The 15,896-nt window shown below is 41.2% G+C and overlaps 1 protein-coding gene across 2 annotated transcripts in view; it reads right to left on the reverse strand.

The window, feature by feature from the left end:
• Window positions 1-7,556: 7,556 nt before the first annotated feature.
• Window positions 7,557-15,896, reverse strand: part of nos1apa (nitric oxide synthase 1 (neuronal) adaptor protein a) — a 284,458-nt gene continuing 276,118 nt past the window's right edge. For both annotated transcript variants that reach the window (XM_034179422.1, XM_034179421.1), the window contains exons 9-10: window positions 14,017-14,182; window positions 7,557-8,183 (exon numbers count right to left, since the gene is read on the reverse strand). In XM_034179422.1, the coding sequence (XP_034035313.1) occupies window positions 7,603-8,183; window positions 14,017-14,182 (747 nt within the window). In that variant the 3' untranslated portion in view covers window positions 7,557-7,602. The remainder of the gene's footprint in view (window positions 8,184-14,016; window positions 14,183-15,896) is intronic.

Raw genomic sequence — 15,896 nt, forward strand, 5'->3', positions numbered from 1 at the left:
ATGCAGGGTGGTTTCAGACAGCAGGCGTTAAAGGAAGGGAAGCGTCCAGGATATTTATGATGACAGTTTAACTAAACCAAAAAGTAAAGACCCAGAACTACAGACAAATAAATTAAAAGCACAGTTTTTGCTTAAAACATCATCTGAACCAGCATTAGTAATTATTTCCAAGCCAATTTTTCATCACACACAAAAAAAATGTCCCCCTTTGGAAATCACTTTTGGAAATCTGTTTATGGACGTGACCAACACTGGCTACCGTGGGCAAACTAAAAATAAACACTACGTACAGCTGGAAGGATTTTATAGCAAAGACACAACCACAATGTACATGTTTATCCTCTTCAGAGAGAGGAACCAAACAAAAGGTTCATAAGGAAGAACTTAGGAAGCGCGGACACCCCTGGATCAACTACTCGGACAGGGGTGGGGACACTACGTACAATTTCAGCAAGCGCCTCGGCCCATTGGCTAAGAGCTCTTACCCAGAATTCAGAACTCAGCTTCCAACAACTCCTACCTGCACATTTCTGACCGTAACAAGATCCTGTCGCCCATTTAGACTCAAAAAAGAGTATTTTCTTGTATTGGAATTCCACTACCAATAGTTGGACTTGAGTTCGGATCCCGGTCATGCTACAAATGTGTGACACTTTGTTGTCCCAGTTAACCCAGCTGTAAATAGTACAAGCTGAGGAAGCAATCTGTGACTGACTGGCGCCCTCTGCAGGGAAAATAATAGACTCTCCTCCAGTTCAAGATGCATAATCCAGCGATAGGCACCGGCACCATCAGGGCCTAAAGAGGACTCATATCGCTTTATCTTCTTCTTCTTAGGAAACTACACTCAGTTGGTCTAAGCTTTAACTTGACAATGTCAAGTTAAACATGTCAATGATTATGTTTTGCTAGTTTAGGTTAGGAAAATGGCTAGCAGCAGCTAACCCAACTAATTAAAAAAATCACTACAATATTTGCAAAGGTTTGTCCTCAAATATTTAAATGTAAATGCAATTTGAATAAACTCTGAACAAAGTCTACAATGTGTTTAACATTTTAGTCACTAACAGAATAAGTTAGATACAAGAGAAAACAAATTCATGGATTCATGCACTTTTACATTTACATAATTCGTAAGCACCAAATTTGTAAAGTACTCAATTCTGAGATCCCATTTCCAGTGATATACAAGTGCAGAGTCTGTGAGATGAAACGTCACTGCAACACACTTAAGTCCACAGGTATCCACATACCGAAGTGTAGCAACTAGAAGTGCGCGGTATAAATGGCATATAAAGCCCACTAGTATGAATTTGTCCTGAGGCAGGGGTTTTCAACTTCAGTCCTCGAGGGCTGGTGTCCTGCAACTTTTAGATCTGTCACTGCTTCAACACACTTGAGTCCATTAATTGAGTCCATTATTGAGGTCATTAGCAGCATGACTTGACTGCATACTGAGGAGGTAATTCAGCCATTTGATTGAGGTGTGTTGGACCAGGAACACATCTAAAATGTACAGGACACTGGCCCTCGAGGACTGGAGTTGAAGACCCCTCCCCTAATGTATATACATGATTTACCTAGTTTCATAAGAACATGAGCAAGGTTAAAAAATATCTCTAATCTGTGGAAGACACTCAAGGGACAGTTCCGGGACATTCCTAGTTACATGTTATATCCAAACAAGTCCATTTTTAAGCACAAGGGTATATGATTCACTCAGACTGTATGAAAACGTCTCTCACACCACAACTATAAACAACAGGTTAATTGTTGTACCCATTGCAGTACTCAATGTTCTTGAAATGGAGCAACATCTCCACCTGGTGGACATTTACTATTAATGCAGGTACAATAGAATTTCACCAACAGTGAAACAGTCTTGTGTGTGTGTGTGTGTGTGTGTGTGTGTGTGTGTGTGTGTGTGTGTGTGTGTGTGTGTGTGTGTGTGTGTGTGTGTGTGTGTGTGTGTGTGTGTCTTGAGGACAATGCTGTGCTATGCACTCTAGACTGTGTGCTGTAGTTCATGACGTTAGGGCTCCAAATCAAAGTGTGCAGAATGCGTGTAAACCACCTCGTCTCAGCAAAGGTTTGTTGTAGAAGAGTAACACCAAAAATCAGAGGGGTAGTGACACTGTTGAAGGAATTGAGTGAGGAGGTCACAGTTTCTATACTTGCTAAGCAATGAAAACAGCAAATATTGTTTGGCAACTTTTACGTTAACCCTACTCTTGATTGGCTGATGCCAGCATTAGCATTTGAGGACCATTTTCCTGTCTGTGATGCAACCAATCGTGTTATATTTTGTCCAATCCCAGCTGGACTGGCAGTGGAAAAGTTCTGATGATGGGATCACAGAGACGGGAGTCACTGACACCTGACCTCTGAAGGGCACCGTTTTAGCCCAAAATCTCCTCTCCCTTTGAAGTATAGCGGCACCTTTACAGACAGAATCCAGACTTAGTTCCCATGTCAGACTTGGAAAGCCTCGGTAAAAATACCCACCGTGACTTCAGAGAAATAAAATGACAGATAGAATCTTCGCCTGACTTTAAAAGAAACACCTTGAGAGGAAGGGCCACTAAATCTGACGACTTTCCTGGTTTCTCTCTAGATCGGTTTGATCCTATCAAGAGGATTAAGCTCTGCAAAAGACAGCATGCACAATGAGAGATGGCCTCATTCCTCTTTAAATCTCTGCGGCATCTACCTTTGCCAGCGCCTGGACTTCGTTGGACAGATGCTGCAGTGATGAACAGCGGTTGCAGCACAGACACACAAAACTTTATGACTTTCTTTGTGAAACAAACAGAACACTTTAATCCTGCATTGTGACTGGAAACCTGACACAGAAGCAGTTACAATCAAACAGCATCACGTCTGGCTTGTCGTCCGTGAGCCGCCGCTCTGGCACGAGTGAAAAGTGTTTGTCACCAGGATGAAGAAAGAAATAAAAGGAGTTCTTCAGCATCCAACTAATCCCAGATTTACATAAATTACAAAGCAGGGGAGACGTGTGGACATGTGGAAAGAGTGCAAACATGCTCTGACTACCAAATCAACAAACTGTGTTCAGAACAAAAAACATAAGCCAACCAAAGCACTGGGGGGACCAACAGTTCTGTGGATGGAAAAAATAATTAATTCTGAGCCCAGTTCCTGCTCAGATTTGGCTCAAGTCTGACATTATTCTCTTCAGTCCTCATTAGAAGTGTCACTCTTTATCCTTCACTCCACAAAGGATAAGAGTCCATCGGCCACTCAGTCTTATCTGACAATATCGCTGCCGGCTATGCTCCCAATCCAGATCTGACCCTGAACTAACCTCTGAGAAACTCGACACCACAATTGCTTGGGTTGAATTCATAGTCACATCCAGGTACCTGCATGATTTCTACTCCAGTTTGAAAGATTAGAAACTGCAAAATCTGCTCCTCATACAGACTTGGTGTAGCAGACCAGATGAACCCCCTGTCAAACTATACCAGGGTATATTCTGGCCCAAGTCCCCAAAAAACACCCCAAGGTATAAAATAGCCCAGGATAGTTATTCCCTGTGGTGTAGCGGATCATAGTTGATACGTGGTCCAGACGGGCCGTCCCCCCACGGTTCACGATGCATGTGCATTTGCAATTGCAAAGCTTACATAAATGTGATTTTGTGTCATGGTGACTTGTTTTTAAAGTGATAACTATGTTAATTTTGATGTAGTTGTAGTAAAATCACACTGTGAGAGGAGGGGCTGCCGCTGCACGTGCACGTCGTTCAGTTGTAAACACAGCGTGTTAAAAAACCTCATGCTCTGCTGGAAAAACAGCTTAGTGCATACTCAAAAGTGTCAGTCATTGATGCATTAACGGTGAAAAGTGTGAGTGGAAGAAATACAGCTGCGGATTCATGCAGCCAGTTTAAACAGTCTCGTGGTCCACTACAGAGAGCAGCCTGTGCACACGTCTGGATTCAAAAACCAACAGAATCTCTTAAAAAAAAAATTAAGGGAATTAAGGGTGAAATGTCTGTTGTCTCCTTCCTTGTACAGTCTTGAGCTCACTGGGAGTGCACAGCCGAGCTGGCAAAAAATCCACAGCTCTGGAAAATAACTGTATAAGTACTGTATTCTGGACTTTTCCAAAGCGTCTGCTTGACAGGACCACTGATCTGAATAAATGCTCATCAGTGTTGGTGGTAATACGAATGTATTTATCCTGGTGGGTTATAAACAATGCTATTACATTTCATTATTTTATCATACATACTTTTAATTCACCATTTACTGTGCATATTGCAATTTAAAATACCAATGAAGTATTTTTATTTGGAAATATTATGTGGAACAGTGGACATCTTGTTTTCACAAGGACCACAAGCAAAAGTTTGTTTTCTTTGCCCATTAGGTTTTTTTTTTCCTAAAAACTGAAACAAACGTATTATTTGTTTTAATTTTGTTGCTGATCTGAAAAGTGATCCGACGATCTTAGAAACCATATTCAATCCAAACCGTGGCTTTTGTGAACTACGATTCCCCTAGTTTACACACCAGACTATATTTTGGGTTATGGTAGAATATATTGCTCTAGTTCAGAATATGCCCCGTAGACAAGGTTGGGTAGGATTACTTTGAAATGTAATCCAAAAGTAATCAGATTACAAGTAATCCAAATGTATGTACATACATACATGTAATCCACATGTATTCCTTCAAAGTAATCCTACCCAACCCTGCCCGTAGGACCAAATAACGCAATAATTTCCCAATAATGTAATAAATATCTCCACATAACTCCAACATGAAATAAAATCTGATTATGTAATAAAAAACTTTCAACCAATAATGTAATTGCAGACAATACTATGATTTTTGTCACCAAGTGTCTTGTTTCCACTTCGACTACTCTGGCGCCACCAACTGTTGCAGCAACCAAACTGAGAAAGTTGATAAGAAGCCTTAAAACATTTTTAAAAGCTACAAATCAAGAATATGACAATCTCTTGATAATATAACAAGTCTTTGCCTGATTGGTACATATATTATTTCATTATCATTAAGGCATTTTATAATATTGTTGGGAAGCTATTACATTGTTCGATTACGTATTTGATGGCATTGACATTTTAATGACATCAATACCATGGTGCAACTATGGTGTCACAGAGTGCAAAACCCAGACTGGACCAATAGATAAAAAGAAAGAAAAAAAGATACAAATACGACTTTGCTTTCCATCTTACAAAATAAACTTAATGAGCAATGAAAACAAGGACGTTTTGCCTGTGATCCTGAATGGAAAATGAAAACAAGGTGTCCAATGCACTTAAAAGTCAACAAGACACAAAAATCACACATAAGTAAACTTTGTAATTAATCCGTGGTTCACGTGTGTGCCGAACTGGGTGGGGGGTCATATGGATCACAGATCAGCTTTGATCCACTACGCTACTACATATAAGCAATTAAAATTGTGTATTGCAATTTATTGTATCATCAGACTGTGAAATAATATCGAAACTGAATGCTGCCTCCATGGGGAAGAGGTGATCTGGCCTATGTAACATGAAATATACTATCCTAAATAGGGTTGTCACAAAACCAAAAAATTTAGCAGTCGATACCAATACCAATGAAAGTACACAATTCCTGATACCAAATTGGTTCCCATTAAAAAAAAAAAAAAAAAAACTTAATTTAATAAAAACAGAGGTCAATGAGGTAAAACAGCTGCGTTTAGGGATATGGAGATTAATCGATACGAATTGATATCTAGATACAAACGTCCGCAATGCGTGGTATCGATTCATTCAGTGTGCAATGATTCAATTGTCATCTGAAATCGCATTGCATCAGTCGCTGCGTGCGTACATCGATTTTTTTTTCCCCCCAGGGACATTGAATGCACCATCACTGACAGAAGCCTGAAAGCACATTTCCACCACAAAAAAATCTATTTCAAAATGGAGGCCCGCGAGAACAGCAGCAAGCAGTTGGAAGACATTTCTGACACACCTAAAACATTTAAATCAGGCGCTTGGAGATATTTTGGCTTTTTTTTTTAAGATGGGAAACTTGACAAGACGCAGGTCATTTGGAAAGAATCCCGTGGCCGCCGCTGCTCCACTCGCAACACTGGTAAGAAAGTATCACAAATTACTTTTGCCAAGACGGTACTCTCGCTTTAAGTCACTCATTGAGAGTGACGTTGTTTTACTGTTTCAGTTCTGACAGTGTGATCAAACAAGTTCCCCATATGATGGAACTGATTCCTGTTCCTTAATGTTGCATCTGGTACATTTACTGCTTATAAGAAGTAAAACAAATCCTTTGCCTCTGTTAGAACCAGAAGAAGAAGAACAATACCATAGTACTATACTGAATTGCAGCTTCTTATTTTCTATTTAAATTTTTGGTATAATTTCTTCGCATCATGTTGAATCGCATCATATCGCACCAAACTGCATCGTATCGCATTGTGAAGAATTGAATCGCGGTCAAATACATATCAAATCGCATTGAATCGGGAACAGGGGTGAATCGTATTGCATCATATCGTCGGTATCATCATGTGTCGTCATGTATCGCAAGATGTATTGTATCGCTGATAGTGTATCGAGATGCGTATCGAATCCTTGTCAGTGCTGAGATTCACATCCCTAGCGGTGTTGTTTGGAGAACAAAAATATCTATTCCGTTAAACTTTAATTAAAAATAAACAAATTGACTAAATACATACAATAAAATTGTATTATCCAGACACGCAATATACAAATAAAAATCTACAGCAGTTAATTAAACTAATAAGAGCTAGTTGATGTGGAGTTGTTCTATATGTTTAGTTAATAATGACTATGACGTTACTTGCTGGAGAAGCGAAGCCTGGCAGTCACGGCTTCGGCAATCTTAATCTCATCACAGCTCTGTGGCTTTTTCCTTTGGCCAGCTTTCATTTTTATTACCAACCATAATGTTATGTTGCAGCTAACTATCTCTGACTTTACTGTAGGTCCTGGCGAGGTGCTAAGACGCACAAGCTCTTGACACTGTAGGGCTAGGCTAATGCACACTTTACACATTGTACAGATGCCCGGGCGCAAGTCAATTTCTGCTGCTGCGGCAATTCTTTTTATTCTTGCACTTCAACAGCAGAAGCAGAAAAACTGCATCCTCTGTACCACTGATACTACCCACACAGCAGAAAACAAGTCGCATTTTCAGGATTTTAGTATTGACTTGACAATGATGTATCGTTCTCATGACATACCTAATCCAATAAATAAATAAATAAATACCTCACAGTATAAATTGGACTTGGGCAGAATATAAAACAGGCGAATCCACTTTCAACCCATGTATAGTCTACACAGCGGTATAGTCTGCACCTGAATATATCGGAACAGTGTGTTTGTATATTGTGTAATAACAACAATAATGCATCATGTTCCAATATATTATCAGAGAAATATGTTGGTCTAAACCTTGTATAACGTTATCTGACTGAAGTTGCCCTCTGCAGGGTTTGTCCCACAAAGAATTCAGATTTTGATGAACAATAAGAGGTTTCTGAGTTTTATCTCAACATGAGGTTTCTTCAGAGGAACACGGTCGTATGTTAGACCACAATTTCATCTCCAAGGCAATCAGGAGTTCCCCGATTGTTCAGAACATTGAGCAGCCTCAGTGTTTCCTCATCTGTCCCCCAGCCATAAAACTCCATCTCCTCCTCCCCTTCCTCCTCCTCCGCCTCATCCTCGTCCTCCTCCCTATCATCACTGTCATCAGTGTTCGATTCGTACTCTGAGGCGATACCTGACTCTCGAAATCTGGCAAAGTCCAGGCAGCCCAGGGATTTGCCATCACGGGCCAACAACTCGGCTGTAATCTCAGAGATCTCTTCACCTTTGCCCTCTGGCCTGTCAACCTTGAGAGGCAGAGGAGGCGTGGGGGGTCGAGGAGGTGGAGGCCCCGGAGGTCCCGGAAAGAAACGGAAACACTCCAGTTTGAGAAGACACTGGTCCCTACCTAGGAGGCTTCCAAGAGTCCCGTTGGAGGACGAGAAGGCGTTGCTATTCTGGTCGGTCAACGGGGGCATGTTCAGGACAGTCACCTCTGGTTTCGGCGTGGTGGGGTCACAGATCACAGGAGGCACTGTGGACCTGAAGGTGATCTCCAGCAGACTGTCCTGGGATCCCACTGGACAGAAAGGGTGAGCATGCAAACAGGAAAAGGAAAGGAGAAAAGTGAAAAAAATTTTCAAATAGTTATTTCTAGTTTACTTCCCATTCAGGTTGTTCCAGTGAATAATCACCTCAAGACTATCTTGATAATCAAATCATAATTTAGGCATTTTATCTGAATTGCAAGATATTTAACACGCTAACTATTTATAAAAGCATCAACAAATTCATTAAGAATGAAAATAACCATTAGAGTCCGAAGACCAACTGCCGATTTTTGGATTATTTCCATTTTTTTCGGACACCGCCCTCACAGTGACTGTTCAAGGACTTTCATCAGGGTTGTGTACGCACCCTCAACACGAACCTCAAACATGCTCGGTGGGTGCTGGATTCGTCAGGCTTGTGCCTCGTCATCAAGTCTGTGATTGTCAAGGACAGAACGTGGAGGTGCAGCTGACGGCGGTGACGGCGGCTGCAGGATGGCACTGCTGCTCTTTGCAGTTGATGTATTCTGATGGTGTGTTCAGATCACAACCTTGAGTGCACACTGGCACATTTTGCATCTCAGTGTGAGGTGGTTATGTTGATAATCTGCAGCTCTAAACCTGAGGCTGGAATTCCCTGCTGGAAGCTGCAGAATGCTCCCTCTCGGTCGGAATGGTTTATTTCCCCTGAGTGAAAAGTTCACGTGTCTTGGTGTCAAATTCACAAGTGAGGGGAAAATGGATTAAGAGGCAGATTGGAACAGCATGAGCAGTAATTGGATGATATTTAGGTATTTTTTTCCAATTGTTTCAAATAAGAACAGACTGCATGAGGCCCCAGATGGATGCCTAGAGGAACAAAACGCCCCATCTCATGTCTTTTTAAGAGTAGTCAGCAATTTTTCAGATACTGCAAAGCCTTTTCAGTCAACCAATCAGATGCAGCAAGTGTTTTCACTCTGACAAACAAGAGAATGAAGGATGACCTCATTTTGGCCGCCTCCATCTATAACTGTACAAAATCATCTATGGGAGCAGATTGGACGGACTCTAAATGTCGCTGGAGAGGGTTGCGACTTTATCACTGTACACATTGTAGGCTTGTTGTTAGCTGTGTATTGTCATCAAAATAAAACCCACAATGGAAATGCTGAGATAAAGCATTCACCAGCACCTTGCCACATACACACTCTGTTCACACAGGCCCTTAAGACTGTCATGGTGAAGACGAAGAAGCCTAAAGACAAAGCTCTCATTTTATGTCAGTTCCAACAGGGTGAAAAGTTCTAACATCCGGAAAGAGCTCAGTTGGCCTTTTAGACATCTATCACACAATAGCAGACTGTCAGGGACAGATTTGTTCTCGGTGACTTCAGATTTTCCGCCTGGTTTTGGTGAGGGGTGGGGCCTGGGTAGGGAGTGCAAAAGGCAAAACATGACTAAAGTACGCTGTAAAAATCCCTCGTCTCTGAAAATAGATATTTTTGCTGGTGTCTTTGTGTAATTGGCCTTTCTTCTTCACACCCAGATGTTTGTATTTTTCTCATTTCTCGCCAGAAACATCACCAACTCACTGCGAGTCCTCCCAACAATGTTATATTTGCACATAGGCTCAAATGGACATTGCGTGGGCGTTTGTGTTCTCCCCCCATGCCAACACACGAGTGGACAAATGGATGATTTTTTTTTTTTTTTTTTGAAGAGGTGCAAAAATAAAAAGTAAAATGTATAAACATGATGATATTTAGCTCAACAGTGTTTGCTACACTTTGCTCGACCACACTTTTTTTTTTTTGGAAGCGAGAGCCTGCATTCGTCACTCAGCAGGATTCCCAAACACAAGCTGCATCACTCTGCTGTTTGTTCTCATCCCAAATATCGCTGCAAAGCCACAAACTGCTGAAAAGCACAAAGACTACGATGTTAATCAGCATGAGCGCCCACACTTTTTCCTTCAGGCTAATTAATCATTTGAGACAGGCGCCGCTTGTGACCTGATAAAAACACACTCTGTTCTTCTTCCTGACAACGTTTTCCTCTGTGCGCCGTGACAGAAACTGATGATGCGGTTTCAATCAATTTGTCAACATAACACCAGATCCAGGATTGAACAATCTGGGTTTTGGCATAAAGCTTGTTTGGAGCTGATCTTGAAATTCTCTGCTCGACAATTTACCAAGCACTGCTCTGAATTTTTATTCTTTATGCTCTCACCAGGCACAACCTTGCCAAAAAGTCACATAAAAGTAGGACGCGGCAGGACGAATTAATATTGTAGATAAGTAGAAAAGTAAGTGATGCTTACAAATACCTAGACAACCCAACATCTGCAAGTAGATTCCTTATTCTAATCCAATTACATTTGTTCCGCGAATCTGATTGGTTAATGATATGAGATTTCCGACCATAAAATATCGACCAAATTCGCCGACCAAATTATTTACAGAAAAATAAACCATGCAAATGATGGAAATAGATTAGAATGGGAATAACCTCCTTGTGTCTGATGATTTGTGGACGTTAATGCTGGATTACAGTCGCAAATAGCCGCTAATATGTCACCTGGAAAACTCAATTTGCTACCATAAAATCCAGCATTAACGTCCGCAAATCAGACAACAGGGTTAATTCCCTAATTGTTTGTCAAAATTCATGAATACATTCATTTATGTTCTCCACAAGTATCAACTGAATGAAAACTTAAGAGAGTGGATAAAAAGAAAATAGTTTTGAAAATTCAATCCACTGACCTGGCATCAATCTTCTTTGCAAAGATGTTCTTGGATACAGTTCACTTAAAAAATACCTTCATGTTTTAAATTTTTCTTTTATTTTCTTATATTTTCTTTTAATTTGCACTGACAAAATATCATTATTGATGGCAATTTTTCTTGTTGCCAACAGCAACATGAGGACACACGACCACTACAAGGACAAACATTAACTTCTTACTTTCACAACTCTGATTTTTCTCTTATTTTTCACCCTTGATTCATTCAAATGTCATTATTAGTTATTTGACAGATTTTCTGAAGGTCGGGATTTGACTGGGGTGGTGCTCAGAAGCACAGATCAGATGGTCAGTCAATCATGTTTTTTTGTTTTCTCCTGTTACCTTGGATGTTGTAGAGCAGGTAGCTGAGTGCATAAGGAGGTGTCCTGCAAATATGTAGACCTGGGTTCACATCTCGCTCATGCTACCTGTCTGCGTCCTTGGACAACGCACTTAATCAAAATCGTCTCAGTCCACAAAACTGTAAATGGGTACCGGGGTTAACTGGGGGAAGTAACCTGCGCCGGACTGCCGTACTAGAGGTCTACGTAGAGGTAGACTCTCATCCGCTTGATGCTTCTTAGAGAGACTTCTTCTCTACAAGAGTCAAGACAGAAGTCAGACCACCAGAGCAAGAATTTTAGCTGAGGAAGCTTCTGCGATTTGAAGCGAAACGTCCTCGCGTCAAGCAACCCAGTCCAGTCGAAGATTCAAGCTTCTCTACTAGGGTCCTCCATCTTTTTCATTCCAACATTTCTCAAAATTGCACCCAGTGAGTCAAAATGTCACACATTCTTAAGAAATGTTGTTTCTCAGAATGAAAAAGATGGAGAACCCTACTTTTTCTGGGTCCGGTTCAAAACTTCGCCATCGCCCCTTGTATGTGCTGGGTCATGCACAGAAAAATGTGCCACATGGCCATGTCATAGTTGACTTTCCCTCGTTTGACGAAAAGTTTTCCAGCAATATCCAAGGAGTACCAGGAGAGCTTGAGACTAAAGGATCCTCTGTTCACATCGCCATCAGACTGGAAAAATCACAAAAGGACCCTTGGTCAAGGTCCTTAATCTCAAAGTTACTCCTGGTGTGCTGTTAAGCGCCTTGCATGGCAACACGCTGACATTGGTGAATGTAAGGCATCATTGTAAAGCACGTTGAGCTTCCGATTCAGATGATAAAGCCTTATAGAAATGCAGTCTGGTTACCATTTAGTCATCGCTTTAGGTCACTGGTTAGTGTCCAAGTCTCACAACCACAGAGTAAGACGGGAAGCACCAGGACCCGAATATAGATTTGGACTTTTGTTTTTCTTCAAACAGCTCCACTAACCTCATAACTCCAGCAGCCCTGAAGCTCAAACCTGACAGAAGGTTCTAGTTCTTGTGACTAACCAGTATAATCCACATAAAGACAAAAATGTGTCACCGCTGCTAAACGTCTAAAAATTAAAGAGTGAAAGCGGCTGTTTCCCCACTCAGCAGTCTGGGTTGTGATAAGATCAGGTTTAATTACGTCTGTGTTTGACGGATTTGTCAGTAAAATAAATTACTTCTCCGTTTGAGTTACAGGTGAGTCACAGAGCCACACTGTGCAGAGGAGCAGCAACAAGAGAAACTATTATTCCCCACTGACTTCCTGAAGTGTTTCTGACAAGGTAAAAGTCGGTTTCTCGTCAGGTGACAGCCGGAGTGTAAGCTGAAGACAGGATGAGAAATACGTCCAAACACAGTGAATCCGTGTCTGTGCGGTGGCGAGGGCTCTGGGTGGCTGCAGGGTCAGACATGAGTCTGGTTTGGTCGCAGTTTGCAAACTTTTTCTGTCACACGTCTCTTTGGAAGGTTGCTGAAGACACCGAGTACGTGACACAAATAGGAAGCAAACATGACAGCTGAGTAACCACGGTGATGAGACTGGATGGACAGAAAAATGAAGGAGTAAGATTTTTTTTTTTAATTATACCACATTTTGGCAGGTTTTCTTCTGGACGATAGAAATCTTGTCACTCTTTGTTCTGCCCCAATCCTACAGCCCAATTCAATATTAACGATGATCTAAGTCGAAAACGTGTTCGCCACCAGAGGTACTCTCATCTTATCTGAACTGGACAAGTGCAAATATGTAGTTAAAAGTGGAGAAATTTTTCATTTTCTCCACCTCATTAATTAATGCAGAGCTCAGTGAAATGGACCACGTCATTGTACAAACCTCGGGACAAACTGACTTGTCTAATTGTGTTTGTCTTTCTTCGGGAAGCTCTTCAAGTGGACAAAGAACTAAAAACACAAGTGATGGATTGTGAACCCAGAACATCTACCACAAGATGGAATTTGTCTAGTTTGGCTGCTTTTTTTTTTTTTTTTTAACTTGACACCACATTAACAGCTCATTGGAGACTACTGACATCTACAGGTCAAATAATGTATAGCACAGTTACTATAGAAGAGGTAGCTCTGCAAGATAGGAGCTGGACTACCAATGTATAGATTGCGGTTTGATTCCAGGTGTGTGCATCAAGCACTTCATCTGCATCATCCCAGTCCACCCATCCAGCACCCCTAGCGGCAAGTGATAGAGGTCAAAATATTACCTATGAAACAAGGCATCACTACTATATCGTTACTTGACATCATATGTTGTGTAACAAAAAAACAACACCTTCATTTGAAGGGCTCTGTGGTCCAAACCCTCCATCCAAAGGAGAATCAGGATACCCAACCCCCTGATGGGAACTGGTAGAGGAGAGGGGTAGACTAGAACGGAGGGTTAAGGGGGCAGAAATGGGACTTGGCTAGACTCACGTCCACGTCATGCTACAGAATTCGGGGATAAGCACCAGCCTGATGGACCTCAGGACACGGACAGGACGTCTACATTTAATATGACCTCACAAGGGTAAGAGTAAAGCTATATTACAGTCATTATTCATTTTTGTGCACGTGTGTCTACACATTGTGTTAACCCAATTTAATTTTAATTCCAATTTAAATGAATAAACTTTATCCGCATTTTACCCGCTGATGCAGGACAAGTAAAAAAAAGTCCAAATGCTTTATGTCGATGCCTGCGTACGATGTCTGAGATCCACTCACTGATGTTGGGTCCAGACATCTTAGTCTCTAGCTCCTGGATCTGTTTCACCAGCAGAGAGATGTGCTGCAGCAGGTCTTTGTTCTGCAGCAGGAGCTGGTGGACTCGAGCCTGGGCCTCCAGTCGCGCCGCGGCCTCTGCATTCAGCTGATCCTTCAGCAGGTGAACCTGTACCGGAGACAGCGGACAAATACAGAAGGAAGAATGAGCAAGAGGTGTTCAGTGTTGAGCCAATGTCATTTTTCCCCCATTCAATCCATTGGTGAGTGAGCCTTGGTAGCTCCTGGGTTGTTCCTGAACATCCTAACCAGTTTCCTCTCATCTGAGGGTGACAGTTTGGATCTTCTTACAGACCTTTGCAAAGTGGTGACACATCTGACTAACTTGTACTCAGTGTTGCCACAGTTACTTTGATAAAGTAATCCAATTACTGATTACTCCTTGAAAAAGTAACTTAGTTACTTTACTGATTACTCAATTGTAAAAGTAACTAAGTTAGATTACTAGTTACTTTTTTAGTTACTTTCCCCAGCTGCCGACAACAACCCTCTGCCACCTCAACATGACAATGATACCTGTTTTGCCAAAACTCACTTTATAGTCACCCTTTCTTGACTTCAATGAAAATAAATACTTGTTTTATAAAAAGTAAAATAATCTTTCTTGACCTCATATTTAACTGTTGACAGCACTGTAACAGTAAAACTTGCAATTTCTAACCTACATTGTTTATAAATGTAACTATTAAATTCTAACATTTAAATTCTCTATAAACATTTTACTTGTCAAAATTATTATTATTTTAAGTAGTATTAGTAGTTGTAGTAAAAAAAACGGCTTCAAAACTGGACCTTTAATCTAGGGGTGTTGTGGGGGAGGGGGGCACACCTGCCCCACGCCCCCATTCCATCTGGATTCGCCCCTGCTTTGGTGTTTGAGCACAAAGAATAGATAACATTTATTTATGCAGAAAACATGACCAGATTTACAGGTAAGAAAGTTTTATTGTGTTTTCACATCATGTGGTCCTCAGAAAGAGAGTTTAGGTGCATTTGAGTGGAAAATAGTGTTAGTTGTTGACGCATCGCGGAGGATCAGCTGTTTTTAACGAGACGATACGGAGCGGCTCAGCTCAGAATTCTAAATAAAGGAGAAAAATAAAGCATAAAAATGACTTTGTAAAGCTCAGTGCGGGTGTGCTGTTTTCACCGCGCTTTAAGAGGTGAGGACAAGTTCACAGCTCGCTTAAAGTGTGTAGTTCAGTTGAACCCCGACCTCCTGCCCACGGACCAAGTTTAATGCTGCTGTCGACCCACAATGCAAAAATAATAGTAACGCACAGTGACTTGGAGAAGTAACTTTAATCTGATTACTCATTTGGAAAGATTAACGCGTTAGATTACTCGTTACAAAAAAAAGTGGTTAGATTAGAGTAACGCGTTACCGGCATCACTGCTTGTACTTAGGTGGTACAATTGTTTGAAGTGCTGATCTTGGAATGTGGGGTTGTTTACAAATGGCTCCAAGAGACCGTCCCAACTTCATACACCTTAGATCTTCAATGGGTTCTTTGGACTTTCCCACTGTTCTGAATATTGGTCAGTCCAATGAGTGCTGTCACAAACATCCTCTTTATGCTGGCAAAGAGAAACTACCAGCAACAAACTGTGATCATTAACGAGGAGTTAATAGACCTCGGCCGTGGCACGTTAAAAGACACTGCAGACCCTTCAGCACCACTTATTAAAAGATTTAAGTGAATGTATGTACAGATTTGTGCATGTATGTATAATTTTGACCCTGTGTGGATTACAGAAGATCCAAAATTCAAACTTGCATACAAAATTCTTGTTTGTTTAGTCATTAATGATGCATGCTGGAC

Source organism: Thalassophryne amazonica, chromosome 10 (assembly GCF_902500255.1).
Source record: "Thalassophryne amazonica chromosome 10, fThaAma1.1, whole genome shotgun sequence".
Lineage (NCBI taxonomy): Eukaryota > Metazoa > Chordata > Actinopteri > Batrachoidiformes > Batrachoididae > Thalassophryne > Thalassophryne amazonica.